An 18,519-nucleotide genomic window follows, 5' to 3' on the forward strand; every position below is an offset into this window, starting at 1 on the left:
GGGGTTCCAGACCATGTGGGGCCCCGCCCTACAGAGGACCATCATATTCAAGGGGCCCTGCCTTGTCTGCCCTCCCCAACCTTACTTCCCCTGGACCCAGATCTGATCATAATGCCACTTCTTCTGGAAGCTTCCCAGGCCTCCCCTAACTACATAAGGCTTCCTCTACCTCCCCAGCCTCCCTTAACCCTGAATCCTTCCCTCTGGGCTTGGCCATGACTGAACTCTGTACCCTGCAGCTGGCCAGCCTCTCCGGGCAAGCATGGCATGGTGGTTATGATAATTCCAGGCCCAGCATCCCCCAGCACAGCTGAACTAGCATGAGAAGGGCCAGTGGAAGCCATCGTAGGAGTGGAAGACTGCTCTGAGTGACAGGGCCAGGACTTTAAACTTCATTCTAAAGACCAAGGAAGTCACAGGGTCACAGAGGTAACAGATTAGGCAGGCACTCCCTCCTACAGACTGGACAGTAAGGAACAGGTCTCAGGGTTGGGGCACAATGAGGAAACCACTGTGGTCCAGAGGTGATACTGGCCTGGATGGAGGAGGGCCAACAGCAGCAGCGGCAAGAGGGAGGAGCTGGAAGATGGGTTAGAGGGAAAGCCAAAGAAAGGGACAAGCTGGTGGGAAGGCTGTGGGGTCTCAGACAGTAAGCCAGTGGGCAGTGGGGTCCTACAAGGTAACAGGTGACCACAATTCAGACCAGGGTGGGGGCACAGCAATGCTGGGAGACAGAGTCCACAGCTCTGGGCACACAGGGTAGGTGACAACAGGATCCCCAGTCCCCCAGCAAGTCAGACTCAGTAAGCCAATCCAGGGCTCCTCTGGACATGCCAGGTGACCTCAGTTCACAGTCCCAGACATGCCCCTTCTCCCGACCCATCCTCAAAGCCCTTAGCCCAGCCAGCATAGGCAGGCTAGGGACAGCAGGTCTCACCCAGTGGTGGTCCATGCGTTATCAGGACATCAACGCCTTCAGGGATAAGGTTCCATTTCTCCAGCAGGGCTTGGCCTCGAGGGAGGTTAAATCCCCAGCCATAGAACCAGGGCTGCCTAGGAGAGAAGAGGGGCACATTAGGGAGAGCCTTGAGCCTCAGGAGCTCGGTGCCTTGATTTCCCCTCTGTGAAATGGGGATGGCCCTGTCTGCTGCTGTGTGGCAGTGAGGAGGTTAAATCAGCAAGTCCTATAAAGAGCTAAACAAGAGCCAGTTCACAGTGAGAACTCAGTGCTTTCTCACTTCACCACCACCACCACCAATTCCCCTCCATATAGTCACCATTATTACTACCACCACCACCACCACCATCACCACCATCACACGGTCCCCATGGACGAGCCAATCACAACGCCTGGGCGTAAGGCTTCGTCGACGGCAGGGTTTTTCAAGTTGCATTTTGATGGCTGGCAAGGGAATTGTTAAAGGGAGACAGGATAGGGAACCTCAGAGAATATGGAAGTAGAAGAGGGACGTTTCACTGAAATTGATTTTTTAACTTAAATGGACCCCTCAGTCATGCATCCTGGATCACAGGATAAAAAGGGCAACAATACCCCTTCTCTAAGGGACTGTACCAGCAACACCTTGACGAGCCTGGCTCTGCAGTTTCAGAAGCACAGTCCGAGGATGCTCAGAGCCACACAGCTGAGGGGGTAGGAGAGGTGAGTCTGGGGGAGGCTCAGAAAGGCCACAGCAGCCTGGGAGCCATTCGGAGTCCTGCCGGCAGACAGGAGAGGGAGCGGCATGTGTCTGGTGCTGTCTTCCAAACACGGGCTTCATTTCTCAAAAATCTAATCAAATATTTACACAGCAAGACGAGGCTCATCAGCAGGACACAAGGCCCATGGGTGACTTTCCTGAAGACACACAGACCCCCATGGATACCACCAGACCCCGGGGCTGCCTCTGCTTGCCAGCTTCTCTCCTCCCCCCAACTCCCGCATCATGACCTCTGGTCCTTGAAGTTGGACATTGCCACCCCATGGGGACACCCAGAGGAGTCATTCCACATCCCAGGGTCACACAGAATCCAGGCAGAGCAGGAGGGGGCACTGGGCCTCAGTGGGGCACCTAGCTGTCCCTCCCCATGGCTGTCCCCACCTCCTCTTCCTTCCCCTTCTCCCCACGTACCTGTGGGCCATGCACAGGTGAGCTGCCACTTTGCTCCAGGACCAGGAGACCGGGTCAGTGGAGCTTTAGCTCTTAGAGGGCTGGGGGCTGCCTACCTCCTCCTAACAGGTGGGAAGGTCACTGAAGTGGGAGTCAGCCACTGTTGGCTCCACCCTAGGCTGGCCCTTTCACTTCTCTCAGAATTGATCCCTGGGGGGAACAGCTGCACCCCACTGAGCAACACAGAGGACAAGGGGCCCACAAGGACATGGCAGAACCCTCAGAGGGAATGCTTCCACATACTCAGCTGCCCAGCAGTGGGAGAAGCAGTGCCCCAGCTACCATTAGGGTAGGGGAGCAGGGAGGGGTTGGTGCCTGCAGAGAAATTTCTGGAAGATATTTTTCAGCTAGCTCAAGTAGGGGTTCCTTTGGGGAGTGGGCAAAGCCTCAGCAGTCGCCAATGTGCCCCTAGGGTTTACTTAAGATCTGGGGGCCGCTGGGACCTGGACAGCCAGCTGCCTTGAATAGTGCTCCGGCATCACCCACCAGACACCGCAGGCCTAGGAGACAAAGGAGGGGCTGACTTCATTATATAGTCTGCACTGGGGCCTCCCAGTGTGCTGTTTTGGGGTACACTGCCCCTCCATATCCAGTGAAGCCTAGCTCTGAAAACTAATCACAGAAATCCACAGTCTGGCTGCCTGATGTTTCCCAGGGAAGACAGGAGACACAGGCTCTGTGGGGCGCCTGTCACCCCAACTGCCCTGTCCCTCACTGTCACCCAGCTATGGTCTACCACCCATGAATGTTCAAGTCATGTTGCTGGGGGCCTAAGAGCTGTGGGACCAGCGTCTGCCACACCTGGTGCCTGGGCCTGGCCTCCCCTCCACTCACCACCCACCTGCCCGTGGTCTGCCTCACCAGAGCACCTCAGAGCCAAGAAGGGCGGCCCGTCAGAATTCCAACTGAGCTGAAGGCAGCTCTGTGTCCTGAATTTCTGTGTTTCTGTTCTAAAGGAACCATTGGAATAATTTTCTTACAGAGTGATAGTTGCCATGACAACCAGAGCAAATTTTCCTTTTCTGAAACAGATGTCTCATTTAGTTGAGGATTAGAATGTGAGCAAACCCATGGGAAAAATTAATTCAGACTTTACCAGAGCGCTGAATACAACAGTCTCTCTGAGGTTAACCCCTTAACAGCTTCTCTGTGCGCTCACGCAACCTTTGGATTGAGCCTAATTAGACCCACTTAGCCAAAAGAGATGACCTCCTTGTGGCCAATCATTACAGGGTTCCCCCTGAAGTGTAAAGTCAGGGTCCCTGAAGTCAGGTGTGGACTGAGACGGGCATCTCAGCAAGTGGGAGATGCAGCCTGCAGGCCTGTTTCCACCTCCCCAGGAAAGGCACCCAGCCCCAGGGAGGGCATGTACGCGGGGTGAATTAACCTGGGGTTCAGCTGGAGTTGAGCCAACCCTGGCTCCACCATCCCCTGGGCCCAGAGTCTAGGGCAGTAGAGGCTCAGGGTACCACTGAGTGGGCCTGATCCCAGGATGCTTCCAGGCCAGATGTAGAGCACAGACCCCAAGGGACACTGAAGTAGAACGTCCACAGAGAGGTGACTCAAACGCCCTGCCCCAAGTCCTCACACCTACCCTTGCCATTAAACAGATGAAGAAACTGAGGTATAGAGCCACACTCAAGAAAGAGACTCAGCCAGGGCTCAGACCCAGAGTGCTGGTCCAGAGCCAGTTTCCCTCTCCCAATCCAGAATGAGAAAAATCACCCCCCTCGACACACCCTGGACCAGCCAGTCACAGATGTTCAGTTAACCCTGGGGACATATTTTAGACACAAGGAAATGTTAGCATGGAGAAAGCAAATAGTGTATCTGAAGACACACAGCAAGCCAGAGGGTCTTGGGCCAGGACCCTGTACCCTATATCCAAGCTTGTAGTTGATGCAAAGCTGGGGTGGTCAGGCACATCGATAGCAGCTTCCTGCCTGCCCCACTGAGCAGCAGGCTCTTGGGAGTCATCCTCAGTCTGACTGGGTAGGGTACAAGAGCCTGCATTCCTCACAGGGTCCCTGTGACTCCTCTGGCCTCCCATGAGTCTCTGCCACTGCCAGGACAACCTGGACCTCATAGCTTGGCACCCAGGGTCCTAAGGACCTCCCCAGCTGGTTCAGACAATCCCATCCAGAGTCTCATGAGGTTCCTCCAACCGTCTTACTGTCCCTTTCTGTTCCTTGAGCAGCTGTGACTCCCCATCACCAGTCGTTCCCACATGTGGAGTCCTTTCTCCTGTCTCATTCCTCTCAGTGAGTTTAAAGGCCAGCTCAGAGGTCATCTCTTCCAGAAGATTCCCCTTATCATCACCCTCCTGTAGGCACAGGTGCCCCCTCCCACCCTGATGGCCTGCTGTCAGCTCCTCCAGGTGATGCACAGATCAGATACATCCAAATTCTTTATGCTTCAATCCAGGTGGGCTTTAGGGACGGTTTGCTCAAGGAGTAAACCATGAGGCTCTCCGCCTGGCCACAGGTAAGAAGTTACATATGAACTGTCCACTCAGCACCTGCTGGTGGGAGCCCCCACACTGCCAATCAAGCTCCAAGCTGACATCGAAACTCTAGCCGGGATGCCTGAGCCCCCTGCTCTCTCACCCTCCCAGGCTCTGCGAAGTGACAGTGTGTGCTCATTTCACAGGGAAGGCCTCAGAGTAGAGCCCAGACCCAAGTGCTCACTGCCCACGCCCCAAAACCTGAAGGTCGAAAAGCTCACCCTACTGGCAAGGACCTTCCCCGACTCCACGGTGCGCTCTGGGGTGCTAAGGGTTGGACTCCGGGTAGCCATCCTCAGCCACCGTGGCAGCCTTTGCAGGAAGGCCTGCTTCTGGTCCTTGGCTTTCACGCCCTGCTCCTCAGGCCGTGCCGTCTCCACAGTGCCAGGAAAGGCTGCGGCGGCGAAGAGGGCAGTGACACAGTGCCACCTCCCTGCATGGAGCTGGTGCGGCGGTCTGTGAGCTTTCAGAAGAGCTTTGCCCAGACCCTGCCTGCCAGACCAGCCCCATACCTGTCGGCCGTTCGCATCTGGCACCCCGGTCCTGAGAAGCCCGGCTTTCCTGGGTCCCTTCCAAGGAGCCAGTGTCTCAGATGAGACTACCGCCTGTCACTGGCCCCAGTCCCTCCGCAGCCCCTAGCAGCCCAGCTGGGCTGTATCCCCTTCCTTCACAGAGGAAAGCGAGGCTCAGAGAGACTGGGGAGAGGACCACGGCCGGCACTGAGTCTAGACCGCACCCACCATGGAAGACAAAGTTGGTTTGGTTGTTCCCCTGTAGCCCTGGGCGCTGGTGTGCTGAGGCCAGGGGCTGAGGGAAGTGGGTGGGCAGACCCACACCGGCTGTCCCGTATCTGCAACCTTGTCACTTGCACACCTTGCCAGCAAGTCAGCGGCGAGATGAGTGGAACCACGAAAGGGTCCCTTGTCGTTCCTAATTAATTTTCCCACCCTTCCACTGTGCAGAATCATTCATCTTTTGTTTCACTGGGACTGGCATGGAGACGGCAGATGATTCGTCTCAGACGTTAATCTTGAGAAAGAGAATGAGCGGTGTGTGCGGTGTGTGCGGCAGCCTCCTAAACAGAACAGCCAGGACACAGAGGCATGGCTCAGGACAAGGGAGAAGAGGATAGGAAAGGGGCAAAGAAACAATGAGTATCTGTGTGTATGTGCGTGCATGTGTGCATGCATGCATGTGTGGTGCATGTGTGTTCCCGCACCTATCAATCTTATCAGTTTTGCATGTGACAATGTGTTTAGATAATAAGTATGCATGTGTGCACAGACAGATGTGTACAGACCCGGGTGTGTGTGCAGGCCTGTGTGTGTGTGTGTGTGTGTGTGCGTGTGTGTGTACAGACCTATGTGCTGTTGAGTGTGTGCAGGTCTGTGTATGTTGCATGTACACATACGTGCATTTGTCTTGAGTGTGTACATGTGCACAGACATGTGCATGGTCAGCTCTGCAGGGCCCAGAGCCCAAGAATTTTCATTTCCTGCTTCAAAATTCATCACAGACAAGGGTGCCAGGCCTGGGACGTTAATTAACAGGATGAGGAGGAGCCGCTCAGCAGGGGCCGCTCACGGCTGACACCCTGGGGCATCAGGGTCCTCAGCTGTGTCCTGTGCTGTTGGCTCCCATGTGGCCATCACAGTTGTCCGTGTTTTCCAGCAGAGGACCTGGGCCTGGTCAGTCCTGAAACCCAGCTAACCAGCCACCTGGAATAGGCAGGGGGCTCCTGGCAACGTCTGGGCTCTAGACAGGACACCGCTGAGGTGTCGCTGCCCAGCCCCACAGCTTGGTGCCCAACAGCCGTCTCACCTCTCAGATGCAGGATGGAACTCAGCCACAGGAGAGGCAGGAATGTACACAGGGGCCACCAGAGGGACAGGCTGATGCCAGGGAGAGCTGCCCACAGTATGCGCTGAGGCCACGCTTCCACTCCTGCAAAGCAACCTACACACCTCCTGCCTCTTCCCAGGGCTGAGCCACAGGCCAGTCCCTTGGCTTCTGCGCCTCCCCAGTTCATCTGTGACTCAGGATGGCACAGTCTGGTGTTGTCCTGTCAAGAGGCAGATTAAACAGAGCCACTCTGGAGGAAGTCGCTGAGCACTGGTCCTGGTGCTGAGGTCAGTTAGTCCTATGTAGCCTTTGCCAAAACTGTGAAGGCCACAACCCCAGGCTAAAACCACCTGAAACAGAAGACAGTCCATGACAAACACCACTCTAGAAGTGTGGGTCCTGCAGGCACTGCCAGAACTGTGGGGACCTGCCAACCTCTGGAACAACCTTTGGGGCTTAACGTCTGGGAGCTAATGAGGGGCCGCCAAGCTGAGTCAAGGGAGGAAACTGGGCCTGTGACACGGCCTTCATCAAGGGAGCCCTGAGGATTTCACAAAGAGTGGCTCTTAAAGCCCACACCCTGACCGTAAGGCAGATCCTTAGACCTGCCAGAGAGCGACCCTCAGAGCCTCAGAAGGAGATCCCCAGCCCAAGCAAAGACACCCACAGAAGATGGCTCTTTCTGGGCACATCCACAGACTGGAGCAGACACAAGCCCCTCTAAAGAACACCCCTAAACTAGGCCATATCCTAAACTGAGCTATACTCTAAACAGGCCTATGACCTCTAACCAGGATGCCCAGAGCACTCTCAGAGCCTCAACAAATATAAGCACACAGCCCCAAATGCACCAGAAAGAATGACTGGAGATATAGTCTTTAAAGATTTGAAATGTTTTTTTAACAGAAGAGTTAAGGGTTGGGAACTGGGTCCTGGATCCTGGACCCGTCCAGCACTCATACAAGACTGAAGGACACCCTAGGCGTGAACACAGCAGAGGTGGTGACTAACAGGAGGGTGTTCATGAGGCTTCCAGGAAGCCAGCTGGACCATGGCCGTGACCACAGGCCAGGCTGGATGGACACAGGAATCCCACTACTGCTCCATCAGCAGATGGCCACAGCCAAGGCTGGGAACAGCCAGGGTGGTGGGGGTTAGCTCAGGGCAGCCACATTCCCCAACCTGGGCAAAACTATGGATAGCCTGCTTTGATGCCCAGGACTCAAGAGGCATGGCAGAGGCATAAGGAGGCTGGCTGGGTGGCATTCTGTGGCCTTTCCTCTGGTAAAATACACGTCCAGGTAGCACCTTGCTGCAGCCGTCCCAAGGGCCCCAAGCCTCCTTCCTGCCCAGTTCCTCTCAGTTCTTGGGATTTTCTTTCAGCAGGTTGCTTTGCTTCCTGAGTCTCAGTGCTCTTATCCATAAAATGGGGACAAGGGTAGCGGCCTCACTGTTTTGGGAACAGTGGTGGAACAGACACTCTTACATCTGTCACATTGAGAACCACCCCTGAGAACATTGAGGACAGATGTAAGCCTCCAGGATGCCCCAGCCTGTACAACAGGCCTCCTTAAATGTGCAAAGTAGGGGAGTGGGGCATAACAGATGGCATGAGTGCCCACCCCAGCCTCCTCTCAGAGGCCACAGGCTGCTGCTCCATGCCGGCTGGGGAAGCTCTGACTACAGCTACTAGCTGTGGATAAGCCACCCTTATCCTCCTTGTCCCCACCCCGGACAGTCACAGCCAGCCAACAGCATAACAAGACACTAGCTGTGTGCCAGGCACTGTCCATACCTGGCCTCTGACTCTCAAGGACGAGGGGACTCCTTATATTGTCACTTTGCAAAGCCACAGCCGCATTGCTGAACCTGCCCAGCAGGCCGGGTCCTCAGCCCGGCTTTACATAGTTCCCAGCTGGTCCCTGAGGCCCTGGATTCTAGACACAGATGAAGTCCCCTCCTTGGGCTTTGGGGTCCAGCCCTGCTGGGGGAAGCAGTCACACTAAGAGGCTCTGTATCCGAACCCAGCTGCCCAGGCCCAGGCCTGGCAGCTGCTTTTCAGAGTTCAATGTCTCAGCAGGTTTAGATTCCTTCTTTGAAAATACAGTAAGTAATCAGAGCAGATGGGTTAGCTGCATGCCAATTTTACTCTCTCCCGCACTCCTTTTTTTTTTTTTAAATCAAGCCCTTTTCAGTTAAATGAGAACAAAAAAATGCATCCAAAATCCATAAATGAATTGGGTATGTATGCGGAATTTTTTTTTAACACTTAGGGTTTTGCAAAAGCTGAGTTCTTCCTTGCCTCCTGAAGTTAGTTCTGGGCTCTGTCTCTGAGCTACTCTGGGTGAGGGACATATGCCCAAGTTGCAGCTAAGGGGTCCAGCAATGGTGCCCCAAGTCCAACAGAGTCACAGCACCCAGAAGAGAAGACACAAATGCAGGGTCCTCCCCAAACTTTTGCCCCTTCCTTAACCCCCACATCTCGGAGAGGGGCAAGCCTAGGCCAAAGGGAAAGGCATCAGGCCTTTGTCTCAGGTGCTAAGGAAAGCAGGCAGCCTGATGAGCCAGGAGGTGGGGGAGGAAGGAGTTGGTATAAGCCTGGGAGGAAGTCCTTAAAGGTGTGCACAGGGCAGCCTGATGAGCCAGGAGGTGGGACCGCCAGACCTTGGCGCACAGACTGCAGTGTGGAAGAGGAGACCAGGGAGGAAGGAGTTGGTATAAGCCTGGGAGGAAGTCCTTAAAGGTGTGCACAGCGGAGAGGGTGGCCAGGATCAGATTTCATGGAGTTCCCGCAACCTGGCGTCTGCCCAGCTGTCCATCCATCCAATGGAGGAGCATTTATCAAAATAAACCAGGCCCTCTATCGGGCTCTAGAGTTAGAACTAGAGAGATGATGTGTGAAAGAGAAAAGTTCAAGTCCCTGGTCCCAAATGGTCAAGCAAGCAAAGGCTACGTTAAAGAAACTGACTATGGGGCTGGAGAGATGGCTGAGTGGGTAAGAGCACTGGCTGCTCTTGCAGAGAACCTGGGTTCGATTCCTAGCACCCACATGGCAGCTAAGAACCACCTGTCACTCCAGTTCCAGGGGATCTGACTCTCTCTTCTGACCTCTGAGGGCATTGCACGACACGGGCGTACCTACCTACATGCAAGCAATACATGTCTACACATAAAATGAAAAAAGTAAATAAAATAAAAAATGAACTGATTGTTGGAGTAGTTAAGACGCTCCTGTCCTATTCTGAATGGCTGGTAGAGCCAGGGAGAGCCAGACCAGACATGTTCTCACAAAGTGACAGAGAAGAGCACAGGGCAAACTTTCTCTGCACTGTGCCGGCCAAGAGTTGTCCACAGAAAAATGCAGACCAGACCGGGGCCCTTACCTCACACCAATCAACACTGTTCCCAGCAGACCCAGCACCCCGCACAAAAGGCACACTGTGAGGTTCTAGGAGACAAGAGAGATGAATCTCCATGAGTCCACGAGGAAGATTTGTCAACAGGACCCAGAAAGCACTTGCCATGAGGAAAAACAGACATTTGATCACACCAAAACCAAGGCCTTCTGTTCATCTCCAGGCTCTGCTGAGCGAGGGGAATGACAGGTCAAGAGGAGGTAGACAGTCTGCAAAGTGACAACTCACCAAGGGCTCACCTCCCACTCAGAACACACGAAGGCTCTCTAGGAACCAAACAGAAAGAGAACAGGCTGTTGATGCAGCTCAGTGATAGAGCCCTTGCCCAGCAGCATAAGACCCTGGGTTCTGGCGCCGTACCTCCAAAACGGGAAGAAACTACCCCTGCCCTGTTTTCAACAGGCAAAAGGCCTGAGCACTTCAAAAAAGTAGAGGCGGCCAGACACCACGGGAAAAGATTATCAGCCTCCTGCAGCCCCAGGACCCACTCAAGAGTGAGAAAAACTGTAAAATCCTACAGTCCCAAGTTGGCACAAGTGTAGGTAAACAGTGGCAGGGACTGTGCAAGTGTGAAGACCAGCACCCACATAAAGCCAGGAGGGTGTGGTGGTGACCTGTACTCTCAGCATCAAGAGGCAGAGATGAGATCCACAGGGCAAGCTGGCTAGCTAGACTAAACCAGTCAGCTCCAGGTTCAGCAAAAGACCCTGTATGGGTGAATAAAGTCAAGAGAAATTGAGGAAGACACCCAGAATCACATCTGGACTCTACACGCATGCACACATATGTGAACATGAACCCATACACAGGCAAACACCACACCACACTCACATACACACAAAGGGAAAAGAAAAGAAGTTGGCAATTATTCCTGAAGAAATGGAAGCCCTGTATAATCCAACCCTGGCCTCCTCACACCTAGGAGTATGTGTGCATGTGTTATGCACATATGTGTATGCTTGTATGTATAGACATACTTCTAGGAGCATGCATTTCCATGCAGCAAGAGGCACATGTAAGAATGTTCCTAGGGGCTCGGTGGGTCAAATGCTTGCTGTACAAACACGAGGACCATGATTTGGATGCCCAACATCCATGTAAAAGCTGGATGGACATGGAGGCCCTCTTGTGATCCTAGTGCCTGAGAGACAGACACAGAGAATGCTTGAGGTAGGCTGACTGGCTAAGACTAGCCAAACTGGAGAGCTCTGGATTCAGTGAGAGACCCTGCCTCAGTAGATGAAGTGGAGAGAAATCCAGGAAGCCTGGACAGAAGAATGTTCTTAGCAATTGTATTTCTGCTCCAAGCTAGCGGCATCTGGATTCTGTGGAATGAGGAGAAAGTGGATTCATTTTATGGAATCTAGGGAGGAAGAGGCCGTCTCATCTGTGCATCACAACATGCAGGAATCAAGCTATAAGGAGGCCGGGCGTGGAGGCCGGTGCACACCTTTAACCTCAGCACTTGGGAGGCAGAGACTGGCAAATCTCTGTGAGTTTGAGGCCAGCCTGGTCTACACAGCAAGTTCCAGGACTATAGTGAGATGGCAGGGTGGGGGAGAACAAACTATATAACCCAGACAGCATGCTTCCCCAGACAGCCTGTGCCCATTTCCACCAAGTTCCTGAGCAGGCTGATGTGCGGACCTGAGCAAGTTGATATGCGGACCTGTGCAGGCTGATGTGCGGACCTGTGCAGGCTGATGTGCGGACCTGTGCAGGCTGATGTGAGGACCTGTGCAGGCTGATGTGCGGACCTGAGCAGGCTGATGTGCGGACCTGTGCAGGCTGATGTGCGGACCTGAGCAGGCTGATGTGAGGACCTGTGCAGGCTGATGTGAGGACCTGTGCAGGCTGATGTGCGGACCTGAGCAGGCTGATGTGCGGACCTGAGCAGGCTGATGTGAGGACCTGTGCAAGCTGATGTACAGGACACAGAAACTGTCTGTGTCTTCCACTCAGTTTTGCTATGAACAAAAACCTACTTTAAAATACAAAGCCTCATCTACACACATATTTTAAAGGACGGGAAATGCAGGCAGTCCAAACAATCTTGGGTTTGGGGGCTGCCAGAGGAGTTGGTTATATTTAAACTTCAGATAAATAACAATGTAGCCTAGGTTTGTCCCAAATGTTGCATGGGACTGCTATGTTAAAAATATCTCTCAAATATTTCTCTTTCTCTCTCTCTCCCCCTCCCTCCCTCCCTCCCTCTCAGCCTCTTACCAACTCCCTGGCCTCGGGGACAGTGGGGGTCCCAGGAATCGCTATGGAGACCGAGGACACACACTCACTGACAAGCAGTGTGCTGTGGTCTGCTGGGCACCAGCTTGGCAAGCAACGAGGTGGCCCCAACCTGCACTCCTTCAAAGCGGGGCCCAGCTTGATTCATTCTGGGGTCTCCCGAACTCTGCTCAGAGCCAGGAACACGTCGGGCCACAGTGGGCCTCAGGACCCACTAGGCTGGAAAACACACACACATGCGCACACGTCCCGGCTCCCCAGCAAAGCGTCTCTCAGTAGCGACACTTAGGAGAACAGCTGACCCCTCTGAGCCTTTTGTTTCATTTTCCTGCCAAGCTTGTTTTGGAAGGCCTCGGGTCAGCCGGGCACTCTGCTGCCCTCCCGTGTCCAGCACTGAAAGAGGCTCCCCCAGGCATGCCGTTCACAGGAAAGAGAACCGAGTCCTCTAAGGAGAAGGGGCTAGGAAGGTTCTTGGTCCACCCCTCGCAGACCTCCACTTTCAAAGCCCTGGTGTCAAACCACATGGCTCTCCTCTGTATTCCTGCCTATGAGAATCTTCCCACCTGGTGACAGTCTGCTTCTCACCACCTCTGTGTCCCTGCTCTGCCTCTCAGGGCTGCACGGAGCACGTCTTCCTCTCAGATGGGTCACCCTTGCCCTCACGCCACTGCTGATGCTCTGAGAGGTCGCTCACCCCCACCCCTGCTGGATGAACCACAGTCTTAAAGCTAGAATGAATTTCTGCAGAGCACATGAGCCAAGGTGTCCAGGGAGAGAGAAGAAAGGAAAATCTCATGCATGTTGGTTAGTTCCAATCGTCAAGTTGACACACTCTAGAATTGCCTAGGCAGGAGTCTCAGTAGGAATTGTCTAGATCAGGTTGGCCAGTGAGCGTGTCTGTGGGGGACTGTCTTGATTACATTACTTGATATGTAATCAAGGGAAGGTCCAGCCCACTGTGGGAGGCATTATTCCCTGGGTTTGGGTCATGAACTGTATAAAAAGGGAGACAGCGAGCTGAGCACCAAGGCAAGGGTATACATGTCACCACCTGCTTCGGGCCGTAATCTGGAACAGGAGCTAACATAAACCTTTTGTCTTCTAGTTTTTTTGGCCAGGGGGTTTTATCAGAACACCAGAGACGACGCGAAAACAGCACACATCTGAATTCAATAACCACCATGCTGGGCCAGGAAGCTGGGTGCGTCAAGCCCAGACCTCAGCACAAAGATGGGGAGGTTTCACCCGATGAACCTCACCCAGGTCCTGGCAGAATGGGCAGGAGGTCTGACTGTGAACACCCTTTTGGGGGCTGCCATGTGCATGGCTCTAACACCCTCAGCATTGAGGTCCCCTTTTCTACTGGGGGGCTCAAGGGGATTCCCTATCCCCCACCATGTAACCTCATAATACTGTCACACTTATTGACCAGAAACTGGGGCTCAGAGAAGCTGCACAGCTTGGCCAGGGCTGTGGCAGTTCACTTGGGTTGGGTGACTACTAAGTCACAAGGTCTGCTCACCAAGCCTGGAACACTGGCGTGCACAGAGGCCTCATTGTCAGGGGCAGGACAGCTGCCCCTAGGACTCCCGAGACTTGGGGACAGAGAAGGGAAGTCACCTATAACCCACAGGTGATCACACCAAGACCAACGGAACTTCCTAGAACTTCCCTCTGCACTGTGCACCTATGTGCACACACACAGAGTGGGGGCAACGTCCATAAGCCTCTCCTGGAGGGAGCCACAGGGAGGTCCCAGCTACTCCTCAGAAAAGTCCTGTCTCTCAGCAACATGGAAAGGTAGGGCAGGGGTTTTGGTCAAGTACCCAGGGGTGCAGGCTCTGGCTGTCCAGCCTGTGACTTCTCTTAACTGTGACCCACCCAAGGCCTGGAAGCAGCACTTCCTGTCCCAGTCCTGGTGCCCTCTCCAGTCTCTTGGCTTTTGCTCAGGCTGTTTCCTCTGCCAGCCTTACCCATCCCCTCCTCCTTAGGTCTACTATTCTTGTATGCCCCCAGTTCTCTCCGTGGAAATTTTCCCTGATCCCGGTGCTCAGTGCCTCTTCCTGACTAGAGAAAGAAAGACTGCTGACTGGCCACCTGACCCAGAACACTAGTGCCGCTGTGGTGTGGGCCTACCAGGTCTCTGGAGCCCGATGAATGCCAGGCCTGCAATAAATGCCTCACAGATTAGGCAAGGATTTCATGAATGAGCCAGGAGAACCTGAGACCTGTGTCCCCTGGAGTCCCCAGATGGTATTTAGGAAAGAACACTGTATTGACTCCCCCCCTCCTTGGTGACCCTTGGGAGTCATGCACCTGCCTGAGCCTCTTGTCTCTCTGTAAAATGGGGTGATTACTGGCCTATCCCTCAGCTTGCATGGAACCATCCCCCTCATGAACGCGTCCTCAGCAACAAGAGCCATGATTCACTATCAACACCTCCCTGGGCCAGGCCTTCATCCAGGGATCCACACAGCTCTACTATCAAGTGGTGGCATCATTTCCCCCATGACACAGTGGGACCAGAGAGACTGCCTTACTTGCCCGAAGTCACACAGCTGAACAGCGGTGGTGCCTCACTGGTGCAGTCCAGACTTGGGACACAGTGGGCAGAGACCCAGCTTCCCCCAGCACATAGGTCCCAGAGGGGAGGGGGCGACTCTCAAGACTAACTCCATCTCACATAGTAGAAGTAGATACAAGCAATCAGCTCATAGCAGTTAACCTGTAGTGAAAGACCATCAGTGAACCTGGCAGTGTGTCATCTGCCACCTTGCTCCCTGTCCTAGATGGCCTCAGAGAACTAAGCACAGCTCCCCACAGAATGGCCTTGGGACTGTTCACATTACCAGGCCAAAGGAATCCTGGAGCATGAGCACTGGGGGCTGTGAGTAGCCCCTCCAAACCATGCCTCCTTTGTTCCCAGTTCAAAACTCCTTCCAGCAGGGAGCCCTTCTGGCCTCCTGGATCCCACCACGCCCTACCTACGGCACAGGGCACAGCTGTTCTCTCTCTCTCTCTCTCTCTCTCTCTCTCTCTCTCTCTCTCTCCCCATCCCCATTTCCACGCGCACACACACACACGCGTGTGTGTGTGTGTGTGTGTGTGTGTGTGTGTGTGTGAGAGAGAGAGAGAGAGAGAGAGAGGGAGATTTGCTCTGCCCATGCTGGCCAGCTTGTGCTCTGCTATCACAGGTCAGAGGTCGAGATGAAAGGGCCCCTTTGCTCTCTGGCCCTGGGAGCATCCAGGAACTAGAGAGGCCAGTACATCCCACGGGAGGCCACAGTGGGGGCCACTGGTGACCCAAGCTCAGAACCACTAGACGACAGTTTAACTGACAGCTGGCCTTGCTCAAGCCTCAGGCACACAGCCACCTCAGTGACGGTGTAGCCCCTCCTGACAGAGGACCACACACCTTGGTACCCCAGCCCTGGTCCCTTAGGTCACCAACCTAAGGAGCTGATTGTCTGAGGGGTTCTGAGGATCCCACCTGTGGAGAAAGTGATGGAACCCTGAGAGACCCTTCCACTCCCCCTCTCCCTCATCCTCCTTACTGGACTGTGGAGGGACATGTATGTCCCTGTAACAGATAAATGGAGTGGCATCTCTGTTACCTTGTGGCAGCAGGCACTAGATACAGGGGAGTTTTTGTGACACATTGCCATCCCCATTCTGAAAGGGGGAGAGCTAAGGCACAGAGAGTTTACATGACTTACCCATGGTCACACATCCCATAAAAGGTGAGGCAGAAATTCAAGCTCAGTCACTTTGGCTCCCAAGCCAAGCGCTTAACCTAAAACACAACTTTTTGAAAAGTGGGGCTGGTTGCAAACCACAAAGTGAAGATCCATTCCCAATTCTTGGCCTCATACCCAGAGCCTCCACCTCTCACCCTGGTCCCACCCCACCTTCAAGCTGCCCAAGTTGCACCTCCAGCCCCCAAGCCTTTGCTCACACAGTCCCTCCCAGGACGCACTCCTGCAGAGTCTGACTGCGCAGGCAGGCTTAGACACCTCCACGCCTCCTTGTCTTTGGCCTTGGCCTTCTCATGGTTGGCCATCCAGGGGACCCTCACTGGCTGCAGAAGAGCCTCATAGAGTATCACAAGCCCCAGGCAAAGACAGCAGGCTCCTCCTGGGGCAGGAAAGCTGAGTCAGCAAGCACCAGCCCTCCCTCCCTCCCCTGGGCCTCAGGAGATCCAGGCAGATCCTAAACCCACCTTGACCTCCAACCACCAGGGGACATCAAGCACAACAGCCCACGGCTTCCCAGACTTACAGTGTCCATACTGAAGCCCTTTACCCTGCAGAAACTCACGTTCCCTAGAAACACCTCAGCCTCCCTGCCTGTGAGAGCCCTTCTCCTCTCCTGGGGCTCAGGTCACCACCTCCTCCAGGGAGATTCCTTGATTGCATCGCACTGTAACGCTCTGTGCTTTCTGCCTCCAAGTATGTGTCCCCCCTCACCCTGCCAGCACCTCACACCCTGTGAGTACTGCCAGCTGGGCCCTCAAGAGAATCAATCTGTCCATCTGTAGAAACAGGGTAACAAACCAGCCCTACAGGGGTAAGAGTGGGAGAGGTTAACTCTGGGGCCTTGGACCTAGTAATGTGATGCCACGGCGAGAGTCACCATCACCACTGTCTCGGTTATCACCTGATAATCATCATACCAACACCATCATCATCTCTACCACCATCATCACCAACATCATTATTACCATCATCATCACTACCACCATCATCACCAACATCATTATTACCATCATCATCACTACCACCATCATCACCAACATCATTTCACCAACACTATCATCAACATCATCATCAACACCATCTTCAACATCAACACCATTACAACACCATAATCATCAATATCACTAATACCATAACTAACATCACTATCACATCAGCAGCAGCAGCACCACCATCATCACCAACACCATCACCATCACTATAACCAATATCATCACCATCATCATCATCATCATCACAAACATAGCTATGACCATCTAACCATCATCATCATCACAATCACCATTATCACCACCATCACCACCATGACATCATCTTCACCGTTACCACCTGTTATCATCACCATCATCATCTCATCATCACCATCTTTATCACCATCACCTCCACAGTCATCACTCTCACCAACAACAGTGACAACACAGTTACCATAATCGCCATCATTACACAATGCATTCATTGCTATCATGAGCACGAACATTTACATCACCGTCTCGTCACCTTCATCTTTGCCCCTGCAGCAGCAGCTCACCACCACAGCCAATACCATCATCACCAGAGCTTTCACAGATAAGCTGATCATTACGCAGAACAGTCACTTTGAGCCCCGCCCATGCAGGTTAGCTCAGAAAGGAGACCACAGTAAGAACAAGGGTGCGCTGTGTGCTTATTTTTACACAGCTGCTGTCTCCACACAGGAAACAGCTCCTTGGCCATCTGAAAACCCCAAACGCCTTTCCTCAGTGGGGCAGATCAATCATCACCCCCACTATCCACGCATGTTTCTGTGGAGAGGACAGGAGGCAGTAAGCAAGGCCTCCTGCCTGGCGCTAGAGGCTGATGATTGAAAGCCAGAACTCCCTCCCCTTCCAGCTGTGACACTGTCTCTGAGCTTTGGTTTCCTCATCTATGAGATGGGGATAACAGCACTCACCTGCATGTTAAACAATATGTAGACAGAGCTGATGCTACTCTTCCTCAGCTCCATACAGGGAAACTGAGGCCCAGAGGGTGACAGTGACCTGCCGACCGGCCCTGGCTTATGTGAAGGTGGGACGGGGTGCACTCACCACGGGGAGCCATAGATCCTGAAGCCGCGCACGGTGACCTCCGAGTCCTGTAGGTAAATGCAGTTGGTGAGCAGGGACTGCACGTTCTCATAGTTCTCGGGCTTCAGTTTGGACACAGACGGGAAATAGTAGAAGTCCTGCTTGATGAGGTCAGCCATGAACTCCTGGTCGAAGGTCAGCTCGTGGTTGCCGGCAATCACTATCTTGTACTCGTAAGGCAGGCTGCCTGTGGGGTGGACACAGACACACAGCAGAATGCTGGTGGCTCTTCTGGAGGCCACAGAACCTCTGAGGGAGGAGAGCAGGGGACAGCTCAGGAACCCCTGAGCAAGGCACCCCACTGCCTCCGACCTGTGCTCTAGACTGGAGCAGGCAGCTGCCCCATCACTGCTCCCCTGGCCTTACCTGCCCAGGCCGCAGAAGCTATCGGAGTCCTTGAGCGGGTGGAGGAGGGCAGGGTCTTCCCCAGTATCTGAGCTAGAGTGCCCAGCCTCATCCCTGGGCTTCTCCACTTCCCTTTCCTAG

General features: G+C 53.9%; 1 protein-coding gene across 4 annotated transcripts in view; it reads right to left on the minus strand.

The window, feature by feature from the left end:
- Mpped1 (metallophosphoesterase domain containing 1) overlaps nucleotides 1–18,519 on the minus strand; it is an 80,558-nt gene that overhangs the window by 6,559 nt on the left and 55,480 nt on the right. For all 4 annotated transcript variants that reach the window (XR_003851382.1, XM_008844729.3, XM_008844728.1 and 1 more), the window contains 2 exons: nucleotides 17,995–18,220; nucleotides 938–1,053 (listed from right to left, as the gene is read on the minus strand). Coding sequence is in view for 3 of the 4 variants with exons in the window: in XM_008844729.3 (XP_008842951.1) it covers nucleotides 938–1,053; nucleotides 17,995–18,220 (342 nt within the window). In the remaining variant the exon portion in view is untranslated. The remainder of the gene's footprint in view (nucleotides 1–937; nucleotides 1,054–17,994; nucleotides 18,221–18,519) is intronic.

This window comes from Nannospalax galili, unplaced genomic scaffold, assembly GCF_000622305.1.
Source record: "Nannospalax galili isolate Female #2095 unplaced genomic scaffold, S.galili_v1.0 scaffold180, whole genome shotgun sequence".
In the NCBI taxonomy this organism is placed as follows: domain Eukaryota; kingdom Metazoa; phylum Chordata; class Mammalia; order Rodentia; family Spalacidae; genus Nannospalax; species Nannospalax galili.